Source organism: Mytilus californianus, unplaced genomic scaffold (genome assembly GCF_021869535.1).
Source record: "Mytilus californianus isolate M0D057914Y unplaced genomic scaffold, xbMytCali1.0.p SCAF_11, whole genome shotgun sequence".
NCBI classification, from domain to species: domain Eukaryota; kingdom Metazoa; phylum Mollusca; class Bivalvia; order Mytilida; family Mytilidae; genus Mytilus; species Mytilus californianus.
This window is the reverse complement of record NW_026262593.1, coordinates 12260952-12288714: the sequence shown is the minus strand read 5'-3', so window position 1 is coordinate 12288714 and position 27763 is coordinate 12260952. Positions and strand designations below refer to the sequence as shown.

Below are 27763 nucleotides of genomic sequence, written 5' to 3'. Positions count from 1 at the left end.
ACTTTATTGTTTTATAACATTAACAGGGATAACAGAAGTCGCCAAATATACTGCACAGTACAACAGACATATACCGCAAACACCCAACTGCTTCAACAAAACAGACAAACATAAGTTTTCTCGTTTGAATTGTTATCCATTTATCGGTATGGGTTTTGCTAATTGTTGAAGGCCGTACGATGACCTATAGTTTTGATTTCTATGTCTATGGTCTCTGGTGGAGTGAGTCTCATTGGCAATCATACCACATCAACTCATTTTATATACAAACAAAGACATACAACGACCAACAACACATGCCTTAGGAAAGAAACTGAACAGCAGTATTTGAAAAATGTGTAGGAATCCACTTTGATATCAAAATGATACCAAATTGTATTTGATTATAAATTATGCACACATAAGATTCTCGTAAAATCCTTTCATTATTCTAGCTTATCAACAGCTTAAATTTGATATATTATTTTTTTTATATTTATTCATAAATAGTAATATCTTGTAAATTTTGATTAACAAAGCAACTATATATGCAAGTGTATATCATCAAAATTAAGTAGCTCAACACTGCTGTTCAAACTCCCCTTTTTTGCGTGAACCCCCTGAGTGAGGGGTTCACGCTTATATATTGGCGAGTTTTGGAAGTGTCTATGGGCCACTCGATATCCTCGGAATCACGATTCTCGGAACGTCTCGAAAATTTTCCATCATTTATATAGGTAGTTATCTATGTCTTTGATACGGTCCCTCTTTGGATAGGCTACAACGTGACATTTTATATTTCAACAATCCGACAAACGGTTCATTTGTAGATTTGAAAGTAAAACAATAAAGACTAGGTCGAATTCTAAAAATCATTTATATGTTAGAACCTATTTGCCTTTTGACAAAACATATATGTTTTTAATAATGTGAATGTTTATGAAATATCAAGTATAATGATAACGCAATTATATAATTCATGCTTTGAGACGGTTCCTCTACGCGTTGTGTGTGTTGTATTTAATAAACCTGGGAATAGTTTATTGATATACAATGACCCAGAATAAACTGATTATTTCTGAACGTTTATCATTTGATATTTAGTATTTCAATCATAGCATGAGAAAATGTAGGAAAGAATGAAGAAAATTAAGAAAACGATATTTCTGTTAAAAATATTTATCTAATGTCGGAAACACAGTGGTCGGAAAGCAGAAAGATAATCAAACAAAGGAATTTTTCTGTAAAAAAATATCTAATTTCATTAATAGATACTACCAGACTAAGAGAATATTCATTGTAAAGGTAAAACTGAGACTGAATTTATTCCTAATAATTATAGAATATAATTAAAATTGTAATGTATACGTGCATTATGTCTCACAGGTTTGATCAGTCATTACATTTATGAAATTATATGTAACGTATGAGCACCAATGAGCAGGGATGCGTACCCAAAGTTAGCTAAATCTAAATTTTAAACGGTCGTAAATGAAAAAATACTTGCGTGGTTTCATTTCACAAGGATTTTAAATCCTTGCATCTCACAAAAAACATAATTAATATTTTACAATAATCATTGCTTACGGTATTCTGACCTCTAGCTTTTCTCTTTTGTTTTCTTTTTTGAGTCACTGTCCTTTTATAAACTTTGACATTTTCGAAATGCCAAGGATTTTCGACCCAAGGAATAGATTACTTAACTTCGTACTTTATTTAGACTTTTTAACTATTTTTATTCGAGCGTCACTGATGATTCTTTGTAGACTTTACTCGCGTCTGGCGTACAGCATGTTAATCCTGGTAATTTTTTTATATCTACATGTCTTTTTATATAAATTGGTTCTTTTGAGAGTATGTTCAGGTATTCATAAAACTTCTGAAAATAAGATATTCTTCAAACCCAAGTTTCCCTGTAAAATATTTGGATTGATTTAAGTAAAATCAGGAAATCCTTAAAATTTGAGATGCTTTATGAGACCAAAATAAGTCTCTATATAAGAGGTCCAAATGAAGCTGGTGTGTTACTCTCAAGAAAAATATACGAAACCTTCTTATAAGTTGCATGCCACAGGGTTTCACTTCACATGGAAAATGGACTTTAAATTTATCTGTACAACATCTACCATGAGTACAGACAACTTCAATAACGAGTTGAGAATATGAAGGCATCCATGCAGGAAACAAAATATAAAGATGTGATAGATAAAATAAATGCATCCAGATTATAAAGCAAACTGAGTGCTTAAATCTATATTGCGATTGGTTTGTGCAATTTGCATTATACATCCGGTTTGTAGAAACTGGGATTTGCAATAGGATTATAAAAAAAAATGATGTACAATCCCAAGCTTTAAAATGTATATTCAAATAGTGCTGTATATACACTTTTCTATTCACACTTATCCAACATTGCTTTCAACTTACTTGTGCAAGAATGTACACACTATTACATATTTTTAATAAAGGAAGTTTAACTTCATCATTATCTCCTTCTATTCACAGTCAATTATTTCAATTCAAAAGCAAACAAAAATTCAGCAACAATCTTTTGGTGACCAGTCAGCGGTCTTAGGTTCACGTATTGCTTTTCTTTTTTTAAAGAAAGCAACTTGTTATATTTTAAAGCAAATAACATGTCAAAACTCATCAAAGCTTATAATTTGGTACGCCAGGCATGCTTTTTTGCCTACACAAGACTCATCATAGCTGCTAGAATTGAAACAGTTATAACACAGTTAGAAGGCCAAATCAAACATGATGTAATATGATTAAATTTCTGTATATATTTCAAGTCATAAACACATCATTATTAGTTTCATGATGTGTCTTCAACTCAGAATTCTGCACCATCTTAAATCCAGTGATCACACAATCTGATTAAAATTCAGATCTACTACGACTCGCATGCTAGTATTATATGAGTATTATGAAACCAGAGACCTATATTCTAATTAAATTGGTGAACACATAGACCACAATTTTTTTTTGCGGGTTCAAAAATAGATATGTAACTAAATGTTAATTTTCTGACTTTTATGGAATGATCACCTTTCGGAACCTTTCTTAGTAGAACAAGGAGTACGTCAAGGTGGGGCTATATCTGCTGACTTGTATAAAGTAAATGTCAACCCTTCATTGAACCTCTTGTGTGAAACAGGACTCGGCGGAAAAATTGGTAAAATAAACTGTTGTGCACCTACCTGCGCTGATGATGTCGCTATTATAGCAACAAATCCACTGGAGATACAGTCCATGGTTGATATTGCAGTTGACTTCAGTCGAAGAGAAGGATACTTATTACAACCAAATAAAAGTGTAATACTGCCAGTAAGAACAACCTCAAAAACAATAGAAACTGGAGAAGGATTTTGGAATATGGACAGCAACACACATTGGAATACATAAATCAGAAAAAAACTCAGTCCAGTTAACAGTTGAAGAAAACATCAAAAAAGCAAGACGCACTTTATATAGTTTAATGGGATCAGGTCTACATGGAACCAACGGTTTGGACCCATAAACAATTCTCTCACTAGTTAAAACGTTTGTACTACCTATTCTTACTTATGGACTAGAAATTTTGATCCCAAAAGGAAAATCTCTAACAACTCTTAATCTATACCACAAGAAATTATTAAAACAGCTATTATCATTATCTACAAAATGAAATACATCAGACCCAGCCATTTATATACTCTCTGGCATGATACCTATTGAAGCTGAGTTACATATCAAAATTTTGACATTATTTGGGACCATCACGAGATCAGAAAAAACTTCAAATGTGTGGAGAATAGCGGAAAGGCAGCTTAAATTAAAATGTTTCAATAGTAACAGTTGGTTCATTGATATTGTGACGGGATTGCTTCCCTTAGTAAATGTGGTAGATACTTAGTCAGCCGTAAGCGGTTGAGCTAAGGAAGTACTTCTTTAGCTCAGTCGGTTAACACGCTGCCTTGTAATTAACACAGAGGTCCCGGGTTCGATTCCCGGTGGAGACATGCGATTTTGCAATTAGAATCATGCTCTCCGGTTACATTGGCGCCCAACTAAAAAACCCATGGTAGTTAGAGAGGATTTCTAGCTAGGGTATGTGTGTGAGAGTCATAATGGTATGATGACTCTTGAGGTGGGGGAAGTGTGACGGGATTGCTTCCCTTAGTAAATGTGGTAGATACTTAGTCAGCCGTAAGCGGTTGAGCTAAGGAAGTACTTCTTTAGTTCAGTCGGTTAACGCGCTGCCTTGTAACACAGAGGACCCGGGTTCGAGTCCCGGTGGAGACATGCGATTTTGCAAGTAGAATCATGCTCTCCAGTTACAATATTAAAAAACTCTGTTTGTTATATAATATAGAAAATATAGAAAACTTTCTGGACAATCCACTAACAAAAACAAAATGGAAATCCTTTATAAACAATAAAGTGCAAAGCTACTGGACCAATAAAATCATGATGACTCAAAGATGTACTCAACTCTTCGGTATATAAATCGTCAATATACTATTGGGAAAATACACCCATTGATCACTACGAAAACAGCCAACAATAGAGACATTGTAAGGATTCCTACAAGAACCAAAATTGCTACAGGAACATATATATTTCAATCGAATCGAGCATCATTCAATAATAACAAAGTCAGTCCAACATGTAAACTTTGTAATAAGAGTCCTGAAATCTTGTCACATTTTTTACTAACATGTGAGTCACTTGAAATCGACAGGAAAAGATTGATGGAGATAATAATTGATATGGGAAGTGAACTTTTAGCAAAATCTTGCTTTGTAGAGGAAGTAGACTTAGTTCAGCTAATAGTTAATCCTTTCTACTATACTGTGGATAAACGTAACAATGGAATTGTTCAAAATATTACTGGACAACTAGAGAGTGTGTGTAGACAGCTTATTAACAATCTGCATATGAAGCGGTATGAACTGCTAACCAAACAACAAAAATGTGAAAAGAAAAACAATCTTTCATGAGGAGTAAATATAAAGTAAACTATGACATTATGCTGATGATCAGGGTGGGAATCTCCACAGGTATGGGTCATTTTCAAAAAATGTCGAATTTTGAAATTGAAAAATTTATTAAAAGTTACTAATTCAAACAACCCTCTACATAAGCAAATCAAAACAAACAGTACTTATAGAACAACATATTAAAAGATACAATCTTAATAATATCATACAAGAATATCTTGAAACATTTTTTGATAGGTGGTACAATATTTTGTCTCTCCTGTTACCATTTTCAAAAGAAACTTTGGGTTATTAAGAAAAGGTTTAGATAAAATTTTAAGCTTGTTTTTCGTAGCCAATAAGATGGTTTTCAAAAGAATAAACTTCTATATATATTCATTTTGTGAAATAATAGATTATTTGCCAATTTTCCAGGTTGTACTGAAAAAGGCCTCTAAAAATTGGTTTTCAAAGGTTGTAAAAATTACCACCAGTAATGCAAGTCTAAGATAGCAATTCATATTGTTCGACATTTTTTTCTCTCTTTCAAATAAACCCAACATCAAGTAAATCCCTCACATGTTAGTTTACTTTTGTCTTTATTTCATTGGTAACAGGAACGTACGTTAATGATATATCACTATATAAATTCCAACCCTGTTACCTTTTTGTCTACATTCTGTTTGCAACTATATGTTATGATAAACTTTTTAACGACGTTTCTGTCTACAATTGTCTATCCTGTTACTGTAACCATAGCAACCATAGTAACAGGATAGACATAACAGGATAGACAAATTTCTTCATTTTCGAATGCTGTTGTGAAATAACTACTCCCTTTGGTGAGGTGATAATGTTTTTCTGTTGTGAATTTGGTTTCCAACACGTTATTGCACTTTTTACAAGTATACTTTTGGTGTAAATAATCAAAATTGTTGGTAACAGCATAAACATGAAAAAAAGTACCCTCTATTTTTTTTCACTAAATGTCTTGAAATTTCTTTTCTCTACACTGTCGTTCAAGAAACGTGCTGTGTTAAATGTAAAGGTTACTTTGCACTTTTGAAATCAACACTGACTAATTCAATATTCATAGGGAGAATAATTTAACGGCTGATTTAAGTAGCGGTAACAGGATGGACATGCACTTCATGTACGCGGATTGAATAAAGTTTGTAGATAAAATGTTACATATAATGATAAAGAAGCTACGATTTTTCGTTATAGTAGTTATTAACGTTCTTAAAAGTCCCTTTTGCAGATATCAAGGCGATCAGAAAATCGGAAACTGTACGCACACAAATTACCCAAAAATCGGACTTAAATACATTTTAATCTTATGAAAATAGATGTAAATCGTGTTTATTATTAATGTTCTGAATCATAAATCCTACAAGCTTTCATGTAAACAATTACAACTGAAATTTCCATTAGAAATAAAAAATTTAGTATGGGTGTACTGAAAATTCGACATTTTTTTAAAATGACCCATATCATCAGTTGTAATCGAATCAAATAGACGGTTATCAACCAATGATAAATTTTGGTTATTATATGGGTGCATACAGATTAAAATTAAAGATAAGTTTTATCTTTTTATTGTCAAATCATATATTAATTGTACATAACGGTGGCGGTTCAGAGGTCATTTTTATTGATATATTACTAAGTATTCATAATTGGATTCATTGTGTATTATTATATTGTGTGGTGAAGGACATTATATATATTCAACTCCATTGGAGGTGTGCCTACATTGGCAGAATTTATCTCGATACAGATACATAAATGGTGGAATAATTCTTTTACAAAAATAGTTATTTCTGCTGTTATATAGATATATTTCATCTCGAGGGCTAGGCTTTGATTTGGCCTGAGCCCTCAGCAAGGCTCTAAAATGACAGCCAAAGTCAGTTCGAATGTCTTCAAACGTGGGAAGGATTTCATTCGACTCGCTTTTTCAAAACAATCACACAATGTTGAAGTCCGACAACCAAAAACAGAACTGTCCCGTCTGCATCCATCTCCAACAAGAAGCAACTTATTTACAAGTCGTGTGTCATACAAAACGATAGCGAGTCAGCTAAGACGGAGAGCAGCTTTCGAGTTTAGAAGACCACAACGACTCCCATTTTTCGGCTTTGTTGGTTTGGCCTTGGCAACTTCGAAACAAAACGAGAATGAAAAATTGACAGAAGATATCAGAGTATGTTATAGATGTGTTGTCTGCATTGTCATAGCTGAAACTTTTCATGTTTTTATGTAGACTCTGATAGTAATCCTATAATATATGACCTCGGCTCGGGGGCTTTATTTTCTATTTTCTGTTTATTTCTGACAATTTCGTTTTACTTATTTTGCTATTAATTTTTTTTATTTTCTATTTTTTGTTTTTACTATCAATGTGCCACGCTAGGCACCCGTCAAACCAGGGCGTAAAGTGCTATAGGAAAATGATCATATTCGATATGACTAATTCGCATTAATAAAAAATGAAAATATCAATTCAGCATGAAAACGTTAAATAATAATAAAATAACGAAAATATAACTCTGACAGTCGGAAACAGTGAAATAGATAAGAACAAAAAAGACTGGGTCTAATATTTTTCTTCTTCTATTTAATTTTTTTTAACAATTATGCATTTTTATATTTATATAAAAGTATTTCAGAGCAGATTCTGAGTGCTAAGTCAACAATATTATACATTTATTTCCCGTGCTGGAGGGAGATATGAAGATTTGTTCACCCAAGAATATTCATATTTCACGAGGGCTCTGCCCGAGGGAAATATGATTTTTCGAGGGTGAGCAAATCTTCATATCTCCCGAGGCAAAGGGAAATGAATGTTTTATTCCACTGCCTATGCTTTGTTTACTATCAATACATTAAATATTATTTTGCATACATTTTTTTTCTTATCCGCTTGTTTTTGTAAGTCAGACTAAACACGACATACCCATTGATAAACAGTAAGGATCAAAATTTAATTATAAGTCTTTTTGTTTTATCGTCTGAAATAAATTTGAACATGAGAATGATTTTTGCTATCGCTATTTTAAGAAGAATAAGAAGTTCAAAACGTTATGTACATTAACCGCGCGTATATAACGTCGCACGAAGTAATCCCGATATTTCAGAGGGGAATATGATCCTCAGAATGGAATATGAAGATTTGTTCAATGACACGTGGGATAGTCTCAACCAATCAAATATTGATTAAACTATCAATATGTTTAAACAGTGGAATAATATGTTTTAGATCACAAGTCATAAGTAAGTCACACTTCATGTCAGTATGAACATGCTTTGAATAAGACTGATTAAAATGCTAGTCTGAAAGAGATTGTTTTAAGTTCATATTTAGGACAAGACTTTTTCATTTACCTTTGGCAGTTATGGGGGGGGGGGGGTAGGACCTTTATCAGGACTCCGGGATCGGGTGTTTTTTAGACTGGTACCCGGCCGTTATTGAAAATCTTGACAATACTTGTATATTCCGAAGGCATACTGAATATTTTACGGAGGGAACCAACCTAGGTGTTTTTAAGCTCGGGATTTCGGGATTGATCCTTTCGGGATCCGGGAATTCTTTTTTCCAAATTTCGGGATGTCGGGTTTAAATTTTTTTAAATTCGGGACCTCGGGATTCCATGTTTTTATGCCCGGGATTTCGGGATCAGGACCCCTCCTACCCCCCAGTTTTGCAGGATTACTTCATCACAATTTTTTTTATAATATTATAAACGATGAATGAGTTTTGGTTAAGGTTGTGTAAAGACAGTATACGATTTCCTTACCTTGTTTTAGTTAAGTCAAACAATTCGCCGACTTAAAGAGAATAATTAATCAAGTCAAATATTCACAGCTGAACTCGCCATTGCTTTTTCAAACAAACACACTAAATGTGTGTACATTGTGTAAAGATGCAAGTTGACATCGATGTGTAAGATAAAAAAAAATACAATGTTAAAGAATGTCTTTCGTTTGGAATTTAGTTCGAACGGGGTTTCCTAAGGGGTGATAGGACGTTAGACTTGATTTTTGTTTTAACTTTGAGATACTTATTATTATTTTTTTATATAGTTTGTATATTCTTTGTTTATCTGGAAAAAAAGAAGAAAAAAATAACAGATAAATATAGAATAATGGCATTTTTGTTTTTGATACTGACTTTATCAGCAAGAATATCAAGCGAGCCCGCAAGGGCGAGCTGATATTCGAGCTGATGAAGTCAGTATCAAAAAATAAAATGCCATTATTCTTTTTATCGGCAATTTGTCTTAACTGTATTTTTTTTTGTTCAGAATATGAAGTAAAACGAAATAATAAGTAAAACTACTTTTACGCGTACAAAACGTTGGGATAGTTGTTCGGTTGTATGAATGAAGTCGCGTGCATTTCATTGATAAATTGAAACGGACGGACATGAACACGTGACGTTGCTGCACTGATACATGCATGACGTCATTGCCTAATATTTTCGAGTATCAAGTCCAGTCCATGATCTTCCAAATATTAGGCAGTAAGATCAAAGGGAAATGTACAAATTGCCGATAATTTCGCATAATTCTTTAACGACGATCAAAGGCATTACGTTATTTTTAAACTTGAAGACGGACAACTTATAACATGTTTAAGTATTATTTTCTTTGATAATAAGAACCATGCTTGAAAATCGAAAGAAATCTATTTCTGACCCTAATGGCAAGTAAGAAACAGAAAAAAGAAAAAAATCCAAATTGGTGAGAGCCACTGTAAGAATGACAGGGACAACTGGGCCTGGAGGCAACTCGGACCTTTTAATAAAGACAACTTGGACCATCTACATATAATGTCAACCCGACAAAGTATTAAAAGAAAGTTAAGACTATTTGAAAATGATTATAAATGATTAAATGTTATGTTTCACATAAAAATATCGTTTATACATACACCTTATCGCTATTTGTCCACCATTACTGGACATCACAAAAGTTCCCGTACAATTTTGACGTCATAATGGAAAAGTGATTGTTGTATGACGTCAAAAGTTCAATCGGGACAGATTCTCGGGTCAAGCGGGAATAGCGATAAGGTGTATTGCTGAATTTGCAAAAATTATCAAAATAATTTGTTAAATGTGGATTAAAGTTTCTGCTTATCTTTATTAATTTATAATAAAACTTAATTTACACCCTAAAAACAAAGTAGAGGATGAATATGTTTTATTTTTGTTGTTGGATTTGTTATAAGCCCCTACCGATGAAGTCAAAGGGGACTTTAGGTTTGCACTCCGTCCGTCTGTCTGTCCATCCGTTCATTCATGCAAATCAGTTTTCCACACTTTGTTCTTAGTGCTTGAAGATATTGATTTGATATTTGGTGTATTGTTTTATCATGACAAGTTACAGATCAAGTTCGAATTTTGTTCCGGTCTGATGATTTTGTGCAGAGTTATGGTCCTTGGACTTACAAAATTCACTTAAATAATCAGTTTTCTGCATTTTTTTTCGTCATGCTTGAAGATATTGATTTGATGATTGGTTTATAGTTTTATCATGACAAGTTACAGATCAAGTTAAAATTTTGTCCCGGTCTGATGATTTTGTGCAGAGTTATGGTCCTTGGACTTACAAAATTCACTTAAATAATCAGTTTTCCATACTTTTTTTCATCCTGCTTGAAGATATTGACTTGATATTCGTTATATAGTTTACACCATGACAAGTTATAGATCAAGTTAGCAATTTTGTGTTTCAGTACAATGAATTTTAACCGGTAGGGGACTATGTATTGCCATTAAATACGCCCAGAATGCTTGTTGATTATATTGTCTCCTTTGAAGTGTTGTCTGAGTTGGCATTATAGAGGGTCCCAGTTGACCTTATAGAAGGTCCCAGTTGACTATTGACTATCTGAGTTGTCTTCATAGACAGTCCGAGTTGTTTTGCACCAGTTAGAATTAAGTTGCTTTGGCATCTGATAAGATACCAGGCCAAATAATTATGGCATCTTGAAAGGCTATTTTAATTTTTAGCTCACATGGGGCCCAAAGGGCCCCATGTGAGCTTATGCCATCACTTGGCGTCCGTCGGCGTCCGTCGTCGTCGTAAACTATTTCAAAAATCTTCTCCTCTGAAACTACTGGGCCAAATACCTTCAAACTTTAACTAAATGTTCCTTAGGGTATCTAGTTTATAAATTGTATCCGAAGTTTTGATCCATTGACAAACATGGCCACCATGGCTAAAAATAGAACATAGGGGTCAAATGCAGTTTTTGGCTTATATCTTAAAAACTAAAGCTTTTAGAGCAAATCTGACTTGGGGTAAAATTGTTTAATTGGTCAAGATCTTTCAGCCCTGAAATTTTCAGATGAATCGAACAACCCATTGTTGGGTTGCTGCCACTAAATTGGTAGTTTTAAGGAAATTTTGCAGTTTTTTGTTATTATCTTGACTATTATTATAGATAGATATAAACTGTATACAGCAATAATGTTCAGCAAAGTAAGATCTATAAAAAAGTTATTAAGACCTTAATTGTCAATTGACCCCTTAAGGAGTTATTGCCCTTTAAAGACAACTTTACACAATTTGTTCATCAAGTTTGCTAACATTTAAAAATCTTCTCCTCTGAAATACAGGTGAGCGATTCAGGCTCTTGAGAGCCTCTTGTTTGCTGTGACATCATAACGACAAAGCCATTTTTTTCTGCCTGGACTTTGAGAGGAATTTTGTGCTCAACTTTGAGACCAGATTTTGCCATGAAATTTTCACCAACAGCAAGAAAATTTCCATATTTAAAAAAATTGCTTTTGTGGGCTTGTATGTGCAAAATGTTTCCAAAAATATCCAAAGTAATGATGAAATAAGTAACAATTCATGCCAAGTGTTGATGACTTATTTCATTTTTCAAATGGTTACTCAGATTTCCCTAGATCCTTCACTTTCGAAGTCTGAAATAAATTTTCAAACTGAACTCTGTAAAATTTGCTGAATTAATGATGTTTGATTTATATTAAACCGGAAGTTTGATCCGTCAAAATTTATGGAGTTCGCTTGAAAATTTATTTTATACTCACTGAAAGTGAAGGATCTTGGGAAATCTTGGTAACCAATTGTAACCCATCATTTGTTGCAATTTTTATCTATTGAACAACACTATTTACATGTAATATAAAAATAAGAAGATGGGGTATGATTGCCAATGAGACAACTATCTACCAAAGTTCAAATGAAGTGGATGTAAGCAATTATAGGCAACTGTATGGCCTTCAACAATGAGAAAAACCCATACTGTATAGTCGGCTATAAAAGACCCTGACATGAAAAAATATGAAACACATGTATTTGCCATTGGATAGTAAAAACCAACCATTCATCATTATTATTTGCAATAAATTTTTGTAACATAATTTATGTAATTACAGGAAGTACTACAGAACCAGATCAAGACCAGTCCAATTATACAGCAACTGTCCCTAGACTCATTTGACCTGGGTCAAGTTATTGGTAAAGGATGTAATGCTGTGGTGTTTGAAGCTCGACAAAAAGATGGAAAGGAATTTGATAATTCTTCAGGTATGATTGTTAATCAATGTCTTCTTGTATAACATCTGGCTTTTCAGCTGAAGGCGGGGTACATGTATCCTCTGAAATTGCAGAAAAAGTTAAAATTGAATAGTAAAATATAATGCAGACATTTTTAGTGCGTGATGTCACTATGACATCATAAAATAGTGACATCATAAACATGTTGAATTGACAAATTGGTTCTAAAAAGGTAATTTTATGTTTTTGGTATAGCTAGTTATGAACCAAACCTTCCCATAAAGGCATTTTATCTTTGTAAAAGACATCTTGATGGGAAACTACATTATGGACAGAGCCTTGGCACATATCTAAATATTTATGAAAAGTAGTTACAACGAGGCTATTTTGGTAGATTTTGTACATGTATCTTATTTCAAGCAAGGTATAATTTTTCAGTCAAACCCATAACGCTTTAAATTTGCTGAATATGAAGTACTTGCATTTACAATTGAATTCAGATCTTTAAATCAGATGTGAATGAAAAGCATTTGATTATGAGATAAATATGAATTAAAGGATATGTTGGGCATATGTCAATAAGACAGTAATATTAAGACAACAACCAAAAGACATGAAGTCAATGTAAAGGCTCTATACAATATGCTATTTAATGTTTTCTATAGATTCTAAATTGTAATTTTGGATTATCTCCCTTTTCAAATTCTTTTCAGATTTTGAAAAATTTGTTAATTTACAATCTACCTATGTTGAAGATGAAGAAGAAGAAGATAAATGGTACCCACCTACTGAAGAATATCTGGAGGAAGAACCCAGCCAATCATTTTCTGTAATTGACATCAGTGAAGGGGAGACAACTATGTCAAGTTTTTCAGTAAATGAAAGGGAGATAAATGAAAGCTTTTCCTTCATTGAGAGCAGAGAGGGGACCCTAAACCAACATAACTTTGATGATGAAATTTCTGTGGAGAGTATGTCTATTTCAACTGAATCTAGTGATATAGAGAGTGAAAATACAGAATCTGAGGAGGAATGTGATATTGATGAGGAAGGAATTGGAACAGGTACGGATTCATATGTGTCAATTTTTTCAACTCAATTATTTTGTAATGTCTGTAATTTGAGGATTCTATATTGCTATATAAAATACTACATTACTTGTTAATTAGTTATTTTTTTTGGAATTGATGTTGATGATCCTTTGTATTTTATACATGTGCTTCTATTTTTCTTTTCTATAAAAATGAAATACAAAAATTATAATTAATTACAATTTTAATTGATATTATAAAATCAGGAGATGTTATAAGATGCCAATGAGACAATTATCCACTACCTGTAGTCTAAATGACATGGATTAAAGCAACTATAGGTTACTGTATGGCCTCAACGATGATCAAAACCCTTACCATATACAGTAGTCAGCTTTAAAAGCCCTGGACATGGCATGATATTTTCAGTTTTTTCTATGGGTTGCAATGTCCATTTACTTATGATACCTATTGTAGAATTTCGACACATTCCAAATGAAGGGGCCTCGGTGGCCGAGTGGTCTAAGTAGTTACTACTGTAATCACTAGCCAGTCAACACTAAGGTTGTGAGTTCGAACCCCGCTCGTGCGGGTGCACTTGACTCCAATCTTAATTGGCTAGGATTGTCAATTAAGATTGGAGTCAATTAAGATTGACAATCCTAGCCAATTAAGATTGGAGTCAAGTGGCTAGGATTGTCAGTTTTCCTATCGAAGGTCTTGGTTTTCTCCGGGCACTCCGGCTTCCTCCACCAATAAAAACTGGCCGTCACTAATAGCCCAAAAGCGGTGCTTAAAAGTGGCGTTAAAACACCAAAAATCAAATCAAAATCATTCCAAATGACCATACTGTCATGATTTAAGTCATAATAAAAAAATTATGCAGAGTTGTCTTTTTTTAAAGGGTCAATAGAAGATACCACATCAATCAAGTATAACCTGGATGTAAAAATGATGTTTAACTATGAGGTTGAATCAAAAGCTGATTCTATAATGAAGGCCATGGAAAAGGAGACTGTCCCTGCTAGAGTTCCCATCTACCAGTTAGGGGATTCATGGTACTTCAGGTAGGTAACAGCAGGTAACACAGAACTAGTCCACCATCTACTAGTAAGGGGATTTCATGGTACTTCAGTTAGGTAACAAAGTGCCAGTTCTACCCATCTAACAGTAAGGGGTCTTAGTGAATAGGAGAGGTTTCAGTAGATAACAGGGTGCCAGTTCTACCTATCTACCATCATATTGTATAGATGACTGGTACATAGGATTGATAACAATTCACAGCATATTGTTATTACTTATATACATGTGCCACTCCTGTGATGGAAGTTGTAATGATCATATATTCCACTGTCTATGTTGTCAACATATTGGTTCAGACAAAAGGAAAGTATTTTTACAACATCAGGTACTTCATGGAATTTTACAAAACTTGGACAGAAGCTTCTTCATGATCAAGAATTAGCATCTGAAAAAATTGTATTATTGTTTGTTTATTTTCCATATTTTACTAATAATTTATCTTAGTATTTTGCAGTCAAAATTACATGTTAACACTGACAGCAACAGTCACAAACAAGACAGTGTTCTTTTATGTAATACCATATTGTTTGTTTGCTAAAATTTATTTTCAAACCAGTAAATGATAATTGTCCATTGCACCAAATTTCAATTGAACCATGTTTTTCCTTTTTCGACTCTGGATTTTTATATTGGTACATAGTTTAAAATGGGGAAAAAGATACCAGAATGGGGGAAATGAAAATTAGAACATAGGGGGCAAATGCAGGAAGTTTTCCAATATCTTGTAAACCATAAAAAATAGAGAAAATTTAATGGGTGAAAATGTTCAGAATGTCAAGATCAACCTTCTTTCCACATGTCCCAAAATTATCAGATGACTCCTTTTGGGAATTACTGCTGTTAAATGATGATTTTGGACAATTTTACAATTTTTGCTGATTAACTTGAAAACTATTATAGATTAACAGAAACTGATGACAGCAGAAATGATAAGAAAACAAGATCTACATAAAAGCTGATGTGACTGAAGCTATTGACTCCTTAGAGGAGTTATTGCCCTTAAATGGAGATTTTTGAACAAATTTAGGCATGTTTGTCATCTTGAAAACTTGTATAGATAAGACAAAAACTGTAAACATCAAAATTGATCAAAGATAAAATATTTTTTTTGGTCCTTATTTTGATGTAAAAATCAATATGGCATGTCTTGACCATATAAGCAATTCAGGCTTTTTGGAGCCTCTAGTTTACAGAAGCAAACACATTTAAATTGTTTTCTTTACAGAAACAGAGTAAGACTAAAATCATTACCACAGCATCCAAACATTGTCGACATGATTGGTGCATTTGTTGATCCCTTCAACATGCCTCAGTTATCAGTTGCCATGGAAACCTATCCAGCTGCATTACCAAAGAGGCAGTATTCAAGTGGATTAGGACGTAATATGACAATGAACTTTGTGATGAAGAAGTAAGTTGCTTCACAAACATTTCAAATTAGAACTTCTGAAGTTGAGAAATATACGATTAACTAGAAGTCTTAATATTGTAGAATCCCCTGGACTAATGTAAATAATTGATTTCAAGATGACAGGGTTGGCAATGCCAGTGTCTAGAATTTGATGCCGAAATTTTTATACGACTTCAAAAAATTTTTGCGGTCGTATATTGGTATGACGTTGGTGTCGTCGTCTTCGTCATCCGATGACACATTGGTTTTCGCACAATAACTTTAGTTTAAGTGAATGGATATCTATGAAATTTTACCATAAGGTTCAATACCACAAAAGGAAGCTTGGGATTGATTTTGGGGGTTATGGTACTAACAGTTAAGGAATTAGGGGCCAAAAAAGGGCTAAAAATAAGCATTTTTTTAACTTCAAGACAATAACTTGTGTTTAAGTGTATGGATCTCTCTGAAATTATACCACAAGTTTCCATACCACAAAGGGATGGTTATGATTGGCTTTGGGGGGTTATGGCTCAAACCGTTTAGGAATTAGGGGCAAAAAAGGGGAAAAAACAAGGGTTTCCTGGTTAATGGACAATTTAAAAGCAGTGTAAGGGAGGTAATCCAAAAACAAAATTGTACAATGTTGGATTACCTCCCTTACACTGCTTTTAAATTATCTATTTAAGACTTTTATGATGTATTTAAATTGGTAATTATGGTTGCAAACTCCATTGGAAACTTGAATTGAGATTATGACCATATCTTGAGGGAAAGAATTTTTTTTTTTTGAAAAGGGGGGGAGGGGGTTAAAAAAGAAATTGTGGGGGGCAATTTCTTTTTTTCATTTCAGATTTCAGAAATTAAAAAGAAAATTTCTTCAAATATTTATTTTTTTTGGCAAAAAAAGGGGGGGGGGGGGGTAAACAAAAGTTTTTTTTGGGGGGGTGTCAATACGCAACAGCATAGTGTATTTCACAAAAGCAAAAAAAAAGGGAGGGTAAATTTTTTTGTATTTTGTTGGGGGTGGGGGGTCAATTCACAAAGCATAGTGTATTGCACAGAAGCAAAAATTTGAATATTAATTCAAATCATATTACCAATTCTAAGTTCTTTGACTACAGTTTTTCTGTGTCAGAAACCTTTGATGTGTCAAATATTTAATTACAATCCAAATTCAGGCCTGTATCAAGCGCGAATATTGTGTCCATTTCCGCCCCAACTGTTCAGGGTTGGACCTCTGCGGTCGTATCCAGCTGCGCTTAGCAAAGCCTTTTATTATCACTTTTACACCTATAAAGTAATCTAAAGCCATAATCAAGGAAAATAGGTAATGCTATTGGCAAAAAAAAAAAATGTGCAGAAAAGACAAGCTCTTAAAATGATACACAGTAAATTAAAAGATTGGGCAACACAAACTCCATCAAAAACCAGGGTTTAACTCTGGGTGTGCTCTGGAAGGGCCAGACAGCTTCACTAGTGACACCTACCCTGTTATATGGTAATGGAAAAGCTCATGTAGAGGAAGTGAATGAGAAATACTTCAAAAACTAACAAACAGTGCTTTTATTGCTGTTCTTCATCTGATAAGTTCAGACTTTATTAAAAATCTAACAACTTAAAGGAGATAACACAGCATAGTTAAATTCATGGGAAACATAGACAACTTTTTGTTATGCAAATGTCTAAAGTTCATATACATGAATGAAGTTGTATTTCTTTTATAAAGTTGAAATTATTAAAAGTACATTAATTAGTCTAAATAATCTAAAAAGTTTTTTTTGAATAGTGAATATTTTTAAATGCAATTATATTTTATGAAATTACTCAATTAATGTAAAGGACAAAAAAGGTTATAGTTTTGCATTTCAGTTTTATTTCCTTTTTTCTATAACACATACTTTACAAAATTAAATATAAAATGAAAGAGTATACTGGTGTTTACTTTTCAGCCAAACATTGTACTGGGTAATTAGAAGAAAGAAAGATGTGGTATGAGTGCCAATGAGACAACTCTCCATCCAAGTCAAAATTTATAAAAGTAAACCATTATAGGTCAAAGAACGGTCTTCAACACGGAGCCTTGGCTCACACCAAACAGCAAGATATAAAGGGCCCCAAAAATTACTAGTGTAAAACCATTCAAATGAAAAACCAACAGTCTAATCTATATAAAAAACGAGAAACGAGAAACACTTATGAACCACATCAACAAACGACAACTACTGAACATCAGAATCCTGACTTAGAACAGGTGCAAACAATTGCAGCGGATTTAAACATTTTAATGGTACCAAACCTTCACCCTTATCTGAAACAAAAGTGTAACATCACAAAATAGAAAGACACACTATAAAGTATCAATTGAAATGGCTTAACTCAATCAAAAGACATATTTATAATATGTTTATTTTGTAAAGTAAAAAAATTTGCTTTGTTTTCAGTGAAGTGACTTAATAAAATGTATTCTCTGACACACTATTTAACTATTGACTTCTAATACAATGTAAAATTGAATTTTACATTGAAAGAAATACATGTAACAAGAAATTTCTCTGATAATTGGCAATATATATTTATTTATACTAACAATATAATGGGGAGACAGATTTATAAAAGTTTCCCAAAACTTGTTCACAATTCCTACATACCTCTTTTTCAATATATACTACTACTTTTAGGTATGATATGACATTGAAAGAATATTTAGAACAACATAAACCAGACGTAAGAACAAGATGTCTCCTACTGACTCAGCTTTTGGAGGGAATTGTCCACCTAGGGAATCATGGGATAGCTCATAGAGATATTAAAACTGACAACTTGTTTTTGGAATTTTCGGGTATGTATGCAAAAGTATACATAAGTAAAATTCTTATATGATTTGCATATATCTAAAAATACTTCAATGTGTGATTGGTCTGTTTGATATTTTTCCCCTGGCTTTCACTTTAATATCTACCATGTTGCCGAAACTTCTTTGTAAACACTATGTCAATTTTACTGTGTAATATTTATGTGTGATACTTATGAATGGAATTCTGGGGTTCAAAGCAAGTCAAAGTTGAAAGAAAAAAATATCAAATGTTTGGGTTGAGAATTTGAATAAGGATTTCTAGAGTTATGTGTAAACTGGGCGCAGACTCCTTTGGACATTTATTTAGTCTGTGAGTTAAGACAGTTCAGTTTACACATCACTAAGCTCTAGAAAAAAAGGTGTTGAATCCTATAATGTTGACTGCTCATTTTCTAAAGTACATCTATTTTGACTTGAATAATGTTATTAAAATTTTAAGCTTTAATACCTTTTTGTCGAGCCTGCGACTTTTGCGATCCTACATTCCGTCGTTGTCTGAATTAAGGGATAAATCATCAAGCAATGTAAAAATTATCTTCTTTATCATTTGTTCATTCAATAAATTTATGTTTCAACTCTTTTATAAATCTATAGATTTGATTGCATACTGTATTCATTTTTTACAAGCATAACTTTTTTCATACATTTCAAAGGTTTTATTTCATTAACTGTAAATCAATTATGTGCATTCCCCTATCACACTGAAAACATAGACAACAGCAAAAGTAGGCGAGACACTTGGTTCCGCGGAACCCTTACAAATTTTTTTGGTAAAGATTGCATGAAATGCAATCAAAACCCTATATTACTGACTTGATATCTAAATCTTCCAAGGTTTATACTACCTTTGAGATACACAAAATATAGTGCATTGATCATAACACTCTATACAACCTATCCATGAACATTTTCATAAATTTATCAATAAAATATATGCTCAGATGTTCAAGTCACAAAATGATGTTATACTTGTCAAGAAAATTACATAACTTTTGCAAGGTGCAGGAATCTAATATATGTTCTAAAAATATCAATGATGTCATCTTTAAAGTCATCTTTAAAAATTGGAGTTATCTTCCTTTGTCCAGAATTGTGGTTGAATCAACTACAACCAATGCTTTATACAATGCAATATTTATTTTTAACTTCCCACTGATAAATTCATGCTATCTTTACCCTTCAGTGCTGACAAGCACTCTGATTAGTGTCTTCTGAAAAATATGCAGTAATTGAGAAAAATGCATGTTTTGAATAACTTTTTAGGCCTTGTTTTCAAAAGTGTAAGGATGGTTGTTTTCCCTATTCTTAAGTTGTGTGTCTAATTACATTTGTGTTATATATACAGATGTGTGACCTTTATCTTTCTTACCTTATAAAGTGATGTATTTGCTGCCTATTTTACAGATTTCTTTGATCAGAGTTATGCCCCTTTGACCTGAAAGTCCTCATCTCCCTTTTGGCTGCAATTCTATCCTCATAATTTGTTATATATAGAGTAAGCTGGTTCATTATTGATCCTTATTTTTATTTGTAACGAAATATGTTGGCCCTAAGAGTTTTCTAGGGTTACACCCCTTAATTGGAGCTTTAACATATTGTCAACAACACACATTTGTATTTCAATTCCCTTTATATTGTTTAATATAATGATGACATGTGGACTTGATATGATTATGACATGTAGACTTAATGGATCAATTTCCATAATACATTGACATATTATATAATGGATTAAAACATTTTTATTTTTAGATGTCTTTTTTTCTCTCATTTTATTGTATTGCTGGATTGCTGACTCATATATTCATGTCCTACATTACCTTTTTTCATAGTCAAACCTGCTATAAAGATGACCTCTATTAGGTGAAAACCAGACAGATCACCTCTTCTTGTCCCACTATTTTAATACCTATGCATTTTGAACCTCAGTTCAAAGGTCACCATTCTTATAAGGTCATTTTATATTGACTCAAGGGTGACCTTTATACGCAGGTTTAACCGTAATGTAAGGTTGTATTTATCATTTAAACCAACAATTCTCATCATTATGATAAAAATCTTTATTGATATGACAGAACAATCAGTACCCAAGCTTGTAATTGGAGACTTTGGATGTTGTTTGGCAGACACAGAATTTGAACAGAAACTTCCATACTTTACATCTGATGTAGACAGGGGAGGCAACTGTTTATTAATGGCACCTGAGGTAAGGAGCATTACCTTATAAATGCAAGATAAAAAATGATAAGCTACTAACTTTCTTTGGTGTTTAAAACATTTATGAAGTATTCCCTTGCTTCAGCTGTTTAATTTCTACAACATTAGGCAAACACTGTAATCCATTTGTTTTGGAAATATTTTTTTTGTAAATCATATCATATCAAATGATATTTTGACATGAGTTACTTCCCTTTCAAGGTTACAAGTTTGGTGCATATAGAGCTAGATTGAGAAGTAAAGGATGAATGATTTCCTTACTATATAGTCTTTTTTGAAGCATCAGTTGAATTACAAATCAACTATGAGAAAAAAAGATATGTCAAATTTATACCATATACTTCACTTGGCACTGCTACTTAAAAATTTCTGGTTTAGGAGCCAATTGCCATAGCTTTTTACATCAAAATATTGCTGATACCTTTACTAGGAAAGGAAAAACAGGTATTCAGTTGTAAAGTCAGTTTATAAATCGGAAATTGACTTAAAAAAAAACACCAAAAATTCCAATGCTGTGAATTCATAAATTTATGCAATTTGCTTTCAATGACTTCAAAAATTGAAAAACTCACATTTTGAATTTTTTTGCATTGCTCAATTTCAGTATTTCCTGAAATCGCAATAATTAATTTCACATTTATTGTATTATATATACAACAGTCACAAAAATAAATGCATGTTAAAAATTCTGAATTGACAGTAAATGATATGTAAAAACAAAATTGTAAAAACAGAGATGTCTTCACTTTTGATAGTTTGCCACTTTGCTACAATAAACAACATCATTTCTCTAATAAATCTTTTCCATTATGATTACAGATTTCGACAGCCATTCCAGGTAGAGATATCTGGTTAGATTATAGTAAAGCTGACCTCTGGACTGTAGGAACTATTATTTATGAACTGTTCTCTGTGGACAATCCTTTCTATGGGAACCAGTCTGGACAGGGTTTACTGGATAGTAGAACCTACAGTGAACAAAATCTGCCCTCCTTACCAGGTAAATAAATAGTGTTGGGGTTTCTGACATTACAGTGGCAATAGTCAATAAAAATTTATGACACTAGTATTGTGTTCACTGCCTAATTTATGAACAGGAAATATACAATTTTAAATTCTAGTGTTGAAGCACCTGATTCTGGGTGAATGGTCTCCTCAAGGACTAGTAGTTCAACAGTTCATACCAGAGGTATGATATGGACATATGTAATATATAATCTATTTTTACAATTCCTCCAGACGTTTAATCTCAAAAGTCATTATACAGAGTCTCATTTTGAACAATATCCTTCATCACAGTTGTAACACCAGATGACAGCTTTATTGCTTATATTTCCATTTGACAATTTTCCACATGGTATGGGTTTACTGGAATCCATGACCTAAACATATACAAAATATAGTTTAGCTTTATGAGCAGGTTCCACATGATATCAGTTTTTGTTTACTTTGTAAATCAGCTTATTATACCCCCGCTTTAAAAAAGTGGGGGTATACTGTTTTACCTCTGTCTGTCCGTCCGTCCACCCATCCGTCCATCCGTCAGTTCGTCCGTCCCATGAATATTTTTTGTCGCATCTTTCTCAGGAACTACATTACATGGATTTCTGAAATTTGGTTTCAGGGTTTATATTAGTCAGCTATACCGTGTGATGTGTTTTCAGATTCATCACTCAACAAATTCCTGTTTACCGTCAAGTATTTGGGCGTGGGTATCTTCAGTGAGCAGTAGCTTGCAGTTTCACTTATTTTGTTGTCATACACAACATTACCGGGTATATATCGGCTTGATTAAAAAAACTTTAAAATCATAGAGTCAATTTCAACCCTTTAAGAACCTTTTCCTTTATTATGCTCCCTTAAAATATTTGGGAGCATATAGTCATTGCTTTATCTGTCCATTGGTCTGTCTGAAACAAGTAGATTCTGGATTATATGTTGAGTTTAATTCCATTGCTATTAGAATGGTGAAATTCGGCGAGTGTTGGACGGAAGCTAACAGTTTCTGTGCAATAACTTATGAATAGAGGTCAACTTCTATATTGCCGATTTTTACTTTTACTTTTTTTGATAGATTGGGAAATGGCACTTTAAGTTGTTTCTGTGAAATAACTTATGAACCGTTTTAAAAAGGCTTTTCAAATTTTAATATGTTGCTAATGATGACAAAATGGAGGTCAAATTTGTTATTGATGATTTTCACTATTACTGTACAGAAGTTATGGTCCTTGATAGATTTGAAAATGGCACTTTCTGTTGTTTCCATGCAATAACTTATAAACCATTGAACCAATACTTTTCAAATTTCAATAAGTTGATGCCAATGTTATTATCACTTTAACGGTTCAGGAGTTATGGTTCTAAATAGATTGGAAATTAGGCCTGGAACATGTCAGGTCCGTCAAGCCTGAAAGTGCCTACAAAATAAAGAAAACCTGATTGCTGTTAATTTGACAGCTCATTTCTTGTATGAATTATGTTGAAATTGCCTCGTAAGTTTCATAACATTTAGTGATTCAGGCATGGTTTTAAGTTTGTAATGTTGATCTTTTGTAACATTGTGTGTATCAGCAGTATATATTATATATTACAGATACAGTACCAAATATTGTCAAGTTACTAGTAAGACTGTGTTTATCTAGAGATCCTACAAAGGTTGGTTTCTACTGTTCATTAAAACCAAAGATAATAAAGGTTCTTGTGTAACTTAAAATTATATCTATATATATCTAAAGTTATAAATTAGTCTAAATTGAAAACAACGTTCAAACCTATGATTGCGTTGGATAAAAACCGCAATTTTAATACGTGTGCATGCAAAACAAATTTCTTGTTAGTGGGGTCTAAGTACAGCACAAACAACATTTTCGAAAAGACCAACAAAGTGAAAAAGAATATTTTAACAAAACACATTTGACTAACAGGTCGAACAACAAATGTTCTTAAATCCTGCTGACTGCCATTGGCGATTGCCAAATAAACGGATCACCGATGTAATAAATGGATCTTAATTATGAATTTAATACTAAACAGAAAACAATAAACAGATGGTATACCGCAAACAAAAGGTGCAAAGGTTTTTGTACACTATATCCGGATTTCGACAATTAATGTCTCTTCAGTGATGATAGGAATCAAAACCGTATTTGGAAAGCCATACAATTTACCTCAATTTAGGATAATAGACTCTTAAAGTTATAAATTGACACAGTGAGAAACAAATTTATTCATTTTACCTACATCATGCAATATCGGAAAAAAATAAGTTCCGTCAGTTTGTACTTTTTCAAGAGATATGTAGCTGTAACAATCTGTATGTGAAATTTAAACAGCAATGGCAGTTTTCATATATACTTTGTTTTGGAGAACATTTTCAATGCATTTCCTGTGAACGTTAAAGGATATATGCCCTACCAACACATGACCATGAAATTCAAAACCTTCAAAATAAAATGAGAAAGTACTGTCAAGTAAGTCTAATACATTAATTGTTACTTTACTTAGAATTCAGAAAATTTCAGTTTCTGTTGTTGAAGTATACCTGACATTTTCTTTTATTAAAAATGAAATACTAGCCCTGACACATCATACACAAGGATAAGATTATAAATTCTAATGGCCTTGTTGTCTAATACAGAATATGTAAATTTAACTTTCATTATTTCCAGAGACCAACTGCTACTGATGCAGCAAATCTGATGCAGATTTATCTGTGGTTACCTGAATGGTTTGTTTTTAAGCCTGACATGTCTGATATAAAGGAGCACCTGCTGATCCTGACAGCTCAGGTCATACTGCATGAAAAACACATGGACCCTGATGACCAGCCGATGTCAACATTCCTACAGAGACTGAAGCTTGAGGACATTATCAGAATTATAGACAACTTCACTGAAGTGGAATATTGAACATTGATAGTTAAGTTGTCACAGGATGTGAAATATTATAAATATTGTAGTTTGTTATTTTATTTTGTTTAGACATTTACAGACATTGAAAAATTTGTTATTGACAAATTCTTTTTAATTGTACACACAATCTGATATGATTTGCACATAATGATTTTTGAACTGGGTTTGAGATAGGATGTTTCATACTTGTCCTGATTAATTGTATATTTAATTTTTAAAGTTTTTTAGTGTATACACTTTATAAGAATGATATTTCTACATGTTTTGTTTTAAAGTTTTTTTATGATAATTTGATATAACAAATCTTATCATAGTACCTAGAGAAATTTCAGTTTAATATTGAATAATCATGTTGACATAGGAAATTTTAAATTAAGCCTTCATTTATATGCAGTATTCTTTGTGCAAAATTGTTTATCTGCAAGGTAATGTTAAATGATTCTTTTACCTGATGATATTTTTTGCTATCAAGACAGATTAAAGAATATGCTTATTACTCTATCAACATTTGATTTTTTGTTTGCACAATTGAAGCAGAAAAGTCTACATTGATTTTGTGTTTATAATATGATGGAGAAGGTAAAAATTTTTGTACTTATCTATAAAATTATGATGGCTAATATAAATATTTTAGAGTGAAAAATCAGGATTCAAATTGAAGTAACGGATAAATTGAAGATCTGCAGGACTAAGATTAAACAATTTGTTAACTGTTATTGCTGAAGAAAAGATTGAAATAAATTGTTTTTGTTGAATTTTGTTAAAACACTTCTTTGTTTTTGATAATCTTATGTTGTTTTTTATTTTTTTTTGGAATAAATGTAGTACAACCAATAGGTCTGTTTTGAATGTTTCATTCAGCTCTCTACGGATCAGAAGGATTAATGATATTTGACTGAACTTCCAGTGGCAAATATTTCTAGGATATTCAGAATGATAAAAGAACATACAGTTGACTATCTTTTTGGACAGTTTCCAAACATTAAGCTACACTGTCTTCAACAAATATATCCTGTGATTTTGTCTCATTACTTCTAGTCCTAAAATGCAAGCAAAGTGTTGTGTCAAACTGTGATTGTTTGTAAAAAGAAAAAAAATATTTTTAATATGAATAACAGAATTAATTGAATGTTTGCAGATAAGTATCCTGGATAAAGTAATCTATGCATATTTACAAAAATACCATATTTGGTACACGACTGGGTGACTGATTCAGATTTTTAACAAGCTAGCGTATATGGTTACAGTTCCCAATACACCACTTGGTTCTTAAAGGTTTAAATTAAAAGCTGTTATGAGCTACTTCAAAGAACATTGATTGGTGATTACTTTATGCTGCATCAGCACTAAAAGGCTATATTGTGGCGATACACCAAAGAACACCATAATCAGATAACTCCAAGTGTCTGATAGAAGTATTCCTCGTTTCTAAACTTGAGGCAGGTTGATGAATGTGCTGTACAAACAATCCTTATTTCATAGTTCCCTATGGAAAATTACATTTTCATCATCTCTGAAACTTCACAGCAAATTATGATCTTTGAATCTAATAGGCCAATTTCAAAAATCTTCTCCTTTAAACAACAAGACAAAAGTTAAACCTTACTACATGTATTAATTGTATTGTAGAAAATAAAGCCATCTGAAGCTTAACTTTTCTGAAGTTATCTTCTCTTGAGGAATTAAAAGGTATCTTTTGTCTAGTGAATGATTCCAGTTCTACTGGTTTCAACTTTTTCTACATCAAGAGATAGTTACTATGACCGTAAATGAAAGTTTTGAAATATTTTGATCCTGATTTAAATACCATAATTGTTACAAATTATGCAGTAGAGACTCTTGAGAGCTTCGCTTTTAATATGGAGAAAAATAAACGGACATGAAAGGAAAATTAATAATAAATGATTTTCAAAGTTCATAAAAAAATCAGATTTATATGTCCAAAATTTCTTTGGCCACTTTTATTAAGAGGTTCAGTTGAGCTAGGGCTTTCACAGTAAAGGTGTCCATTGGCCAGTGCGGAACTTTTCGTATTTTGGTCATCTAAACTTAAATTACTTGGTCATTTTGAACTAACTTATCAGGCAATATTGACCTTGAAAACAATTAACTGTTTCCTAAAACCGTGGTAAAATAAGATTTTGATTTGTTACCTCACATAATCTAAAGGCCAGCAGAAGCTGTCATAACCAGTAGGGTCAACAATTGGTGTCTGTAGTACATCCTTTAATGTCCTTTAATGTTTCAGATTTTCAATGAACTTGACAGGAATAACCAATTATGGAATTCTGATTGGTTGATCTTCTATTTTATGCTCCACAGAAATTACAACTAAAACAGGTTCTTATCAAATTTGAAATCATGATTGAAATCTAAGAATGTTGACTTAAGGCCCTTACACAGAGAATGTTTGGTTCATTTTGAAAAGGTGGCATACTAGTACTTGACGGGAATGGTTACATTAAACATTCCAATTTAAACCTAAGGGATATAACACTCTCATGTTCTGTATATCGACTACTTTGCAAGTTTGAATCAACGGAATTGTCTTACATGACCTATGTAAGAGAAATCCATCATTTGTTTGAAAAAAAAAAAATCAATCCAGAGGCAATGCTTGATACTGACAGGATAAATGTATTCACAGAAATTGCAAATCAAAATCATTTTGAACTTTATAGGACTGGTAATTAAAACCTCAACAAAGACTTTTCATTTATTATGGATTCATTGGCATACATAGTGTTTATAGGCCTAAGGAATGCCTTTGAGACCTACGAGAAACGTCTTTTACAT

The 27763-nt window shown here is 32.6% G+C and overlaps 1 protein-coding gene across 2 annotated transcripts; it reads left to right on the top strand.

Annotated features, from left to right (window-relative positions):
* Positions 1-6756: 6756 nt before the first annotated feature.
* LOC127719563 (serine/threonine-protein kinase Pink1, mitochondrial-like) lies at positions 6757-25803 on the top strand. Of its 2 annotated transcripts, none has more exons than XM_052225782.1 (10): positions 6757-7149; positions 12358-12508; positions 13234-13542; positions 14414-14576; positions 15818-16003; positions 18664-18824; positions 20915-21045; positions 21876-22056; positions 23650-23711; positions 24725-25803. In XM_052225782.1, the coding sequence occupies exons 1-10, from the start codon at positions 6841-6843 to the stop codon at positions 24962-24964; spliced, it is 1893 nt and encodes a 630-aa protein (XP_052081742.1). In that variant the 5' UTR covers positions 6757-6840; the 3' UTR covers positions 24965-25803. The 2 variants fall into 2 exon arrangements, with proteins under 2 accessions (XP_052081742.1, XP_052081741.1); XM_052225781.1 differs by having other exon boundaries at positions 13192-13542.
* Positions 25804-27763: the final 1960 nt, after the last annotated feature.

Excerpts from the sequence above, each read along its gene's own strand:
- LOC127719563 (XM_052225781.1), top strand. The coding sequence starts at position 6,841 with ATGACAGCCAAAGTCAGTTCGAATGTCTTCAAACGTGGGAAGGATTTC. Across the intron at positions 12,509-13,191 it reads GGAATTTGATAATTCTTCAG|ATTTTGAAAAATTTGTTAAT; the intron begins GTATGATTGTTA and ends AATTCTTTTCAG. Across the intron at positions 18,825-20,914 it reads CTTGTTTTTGGAATTTTCGG|AACAATCAGTACCCAAGCTT; the intron begins GTATGTATGCAA and ends TTGATATGACAG.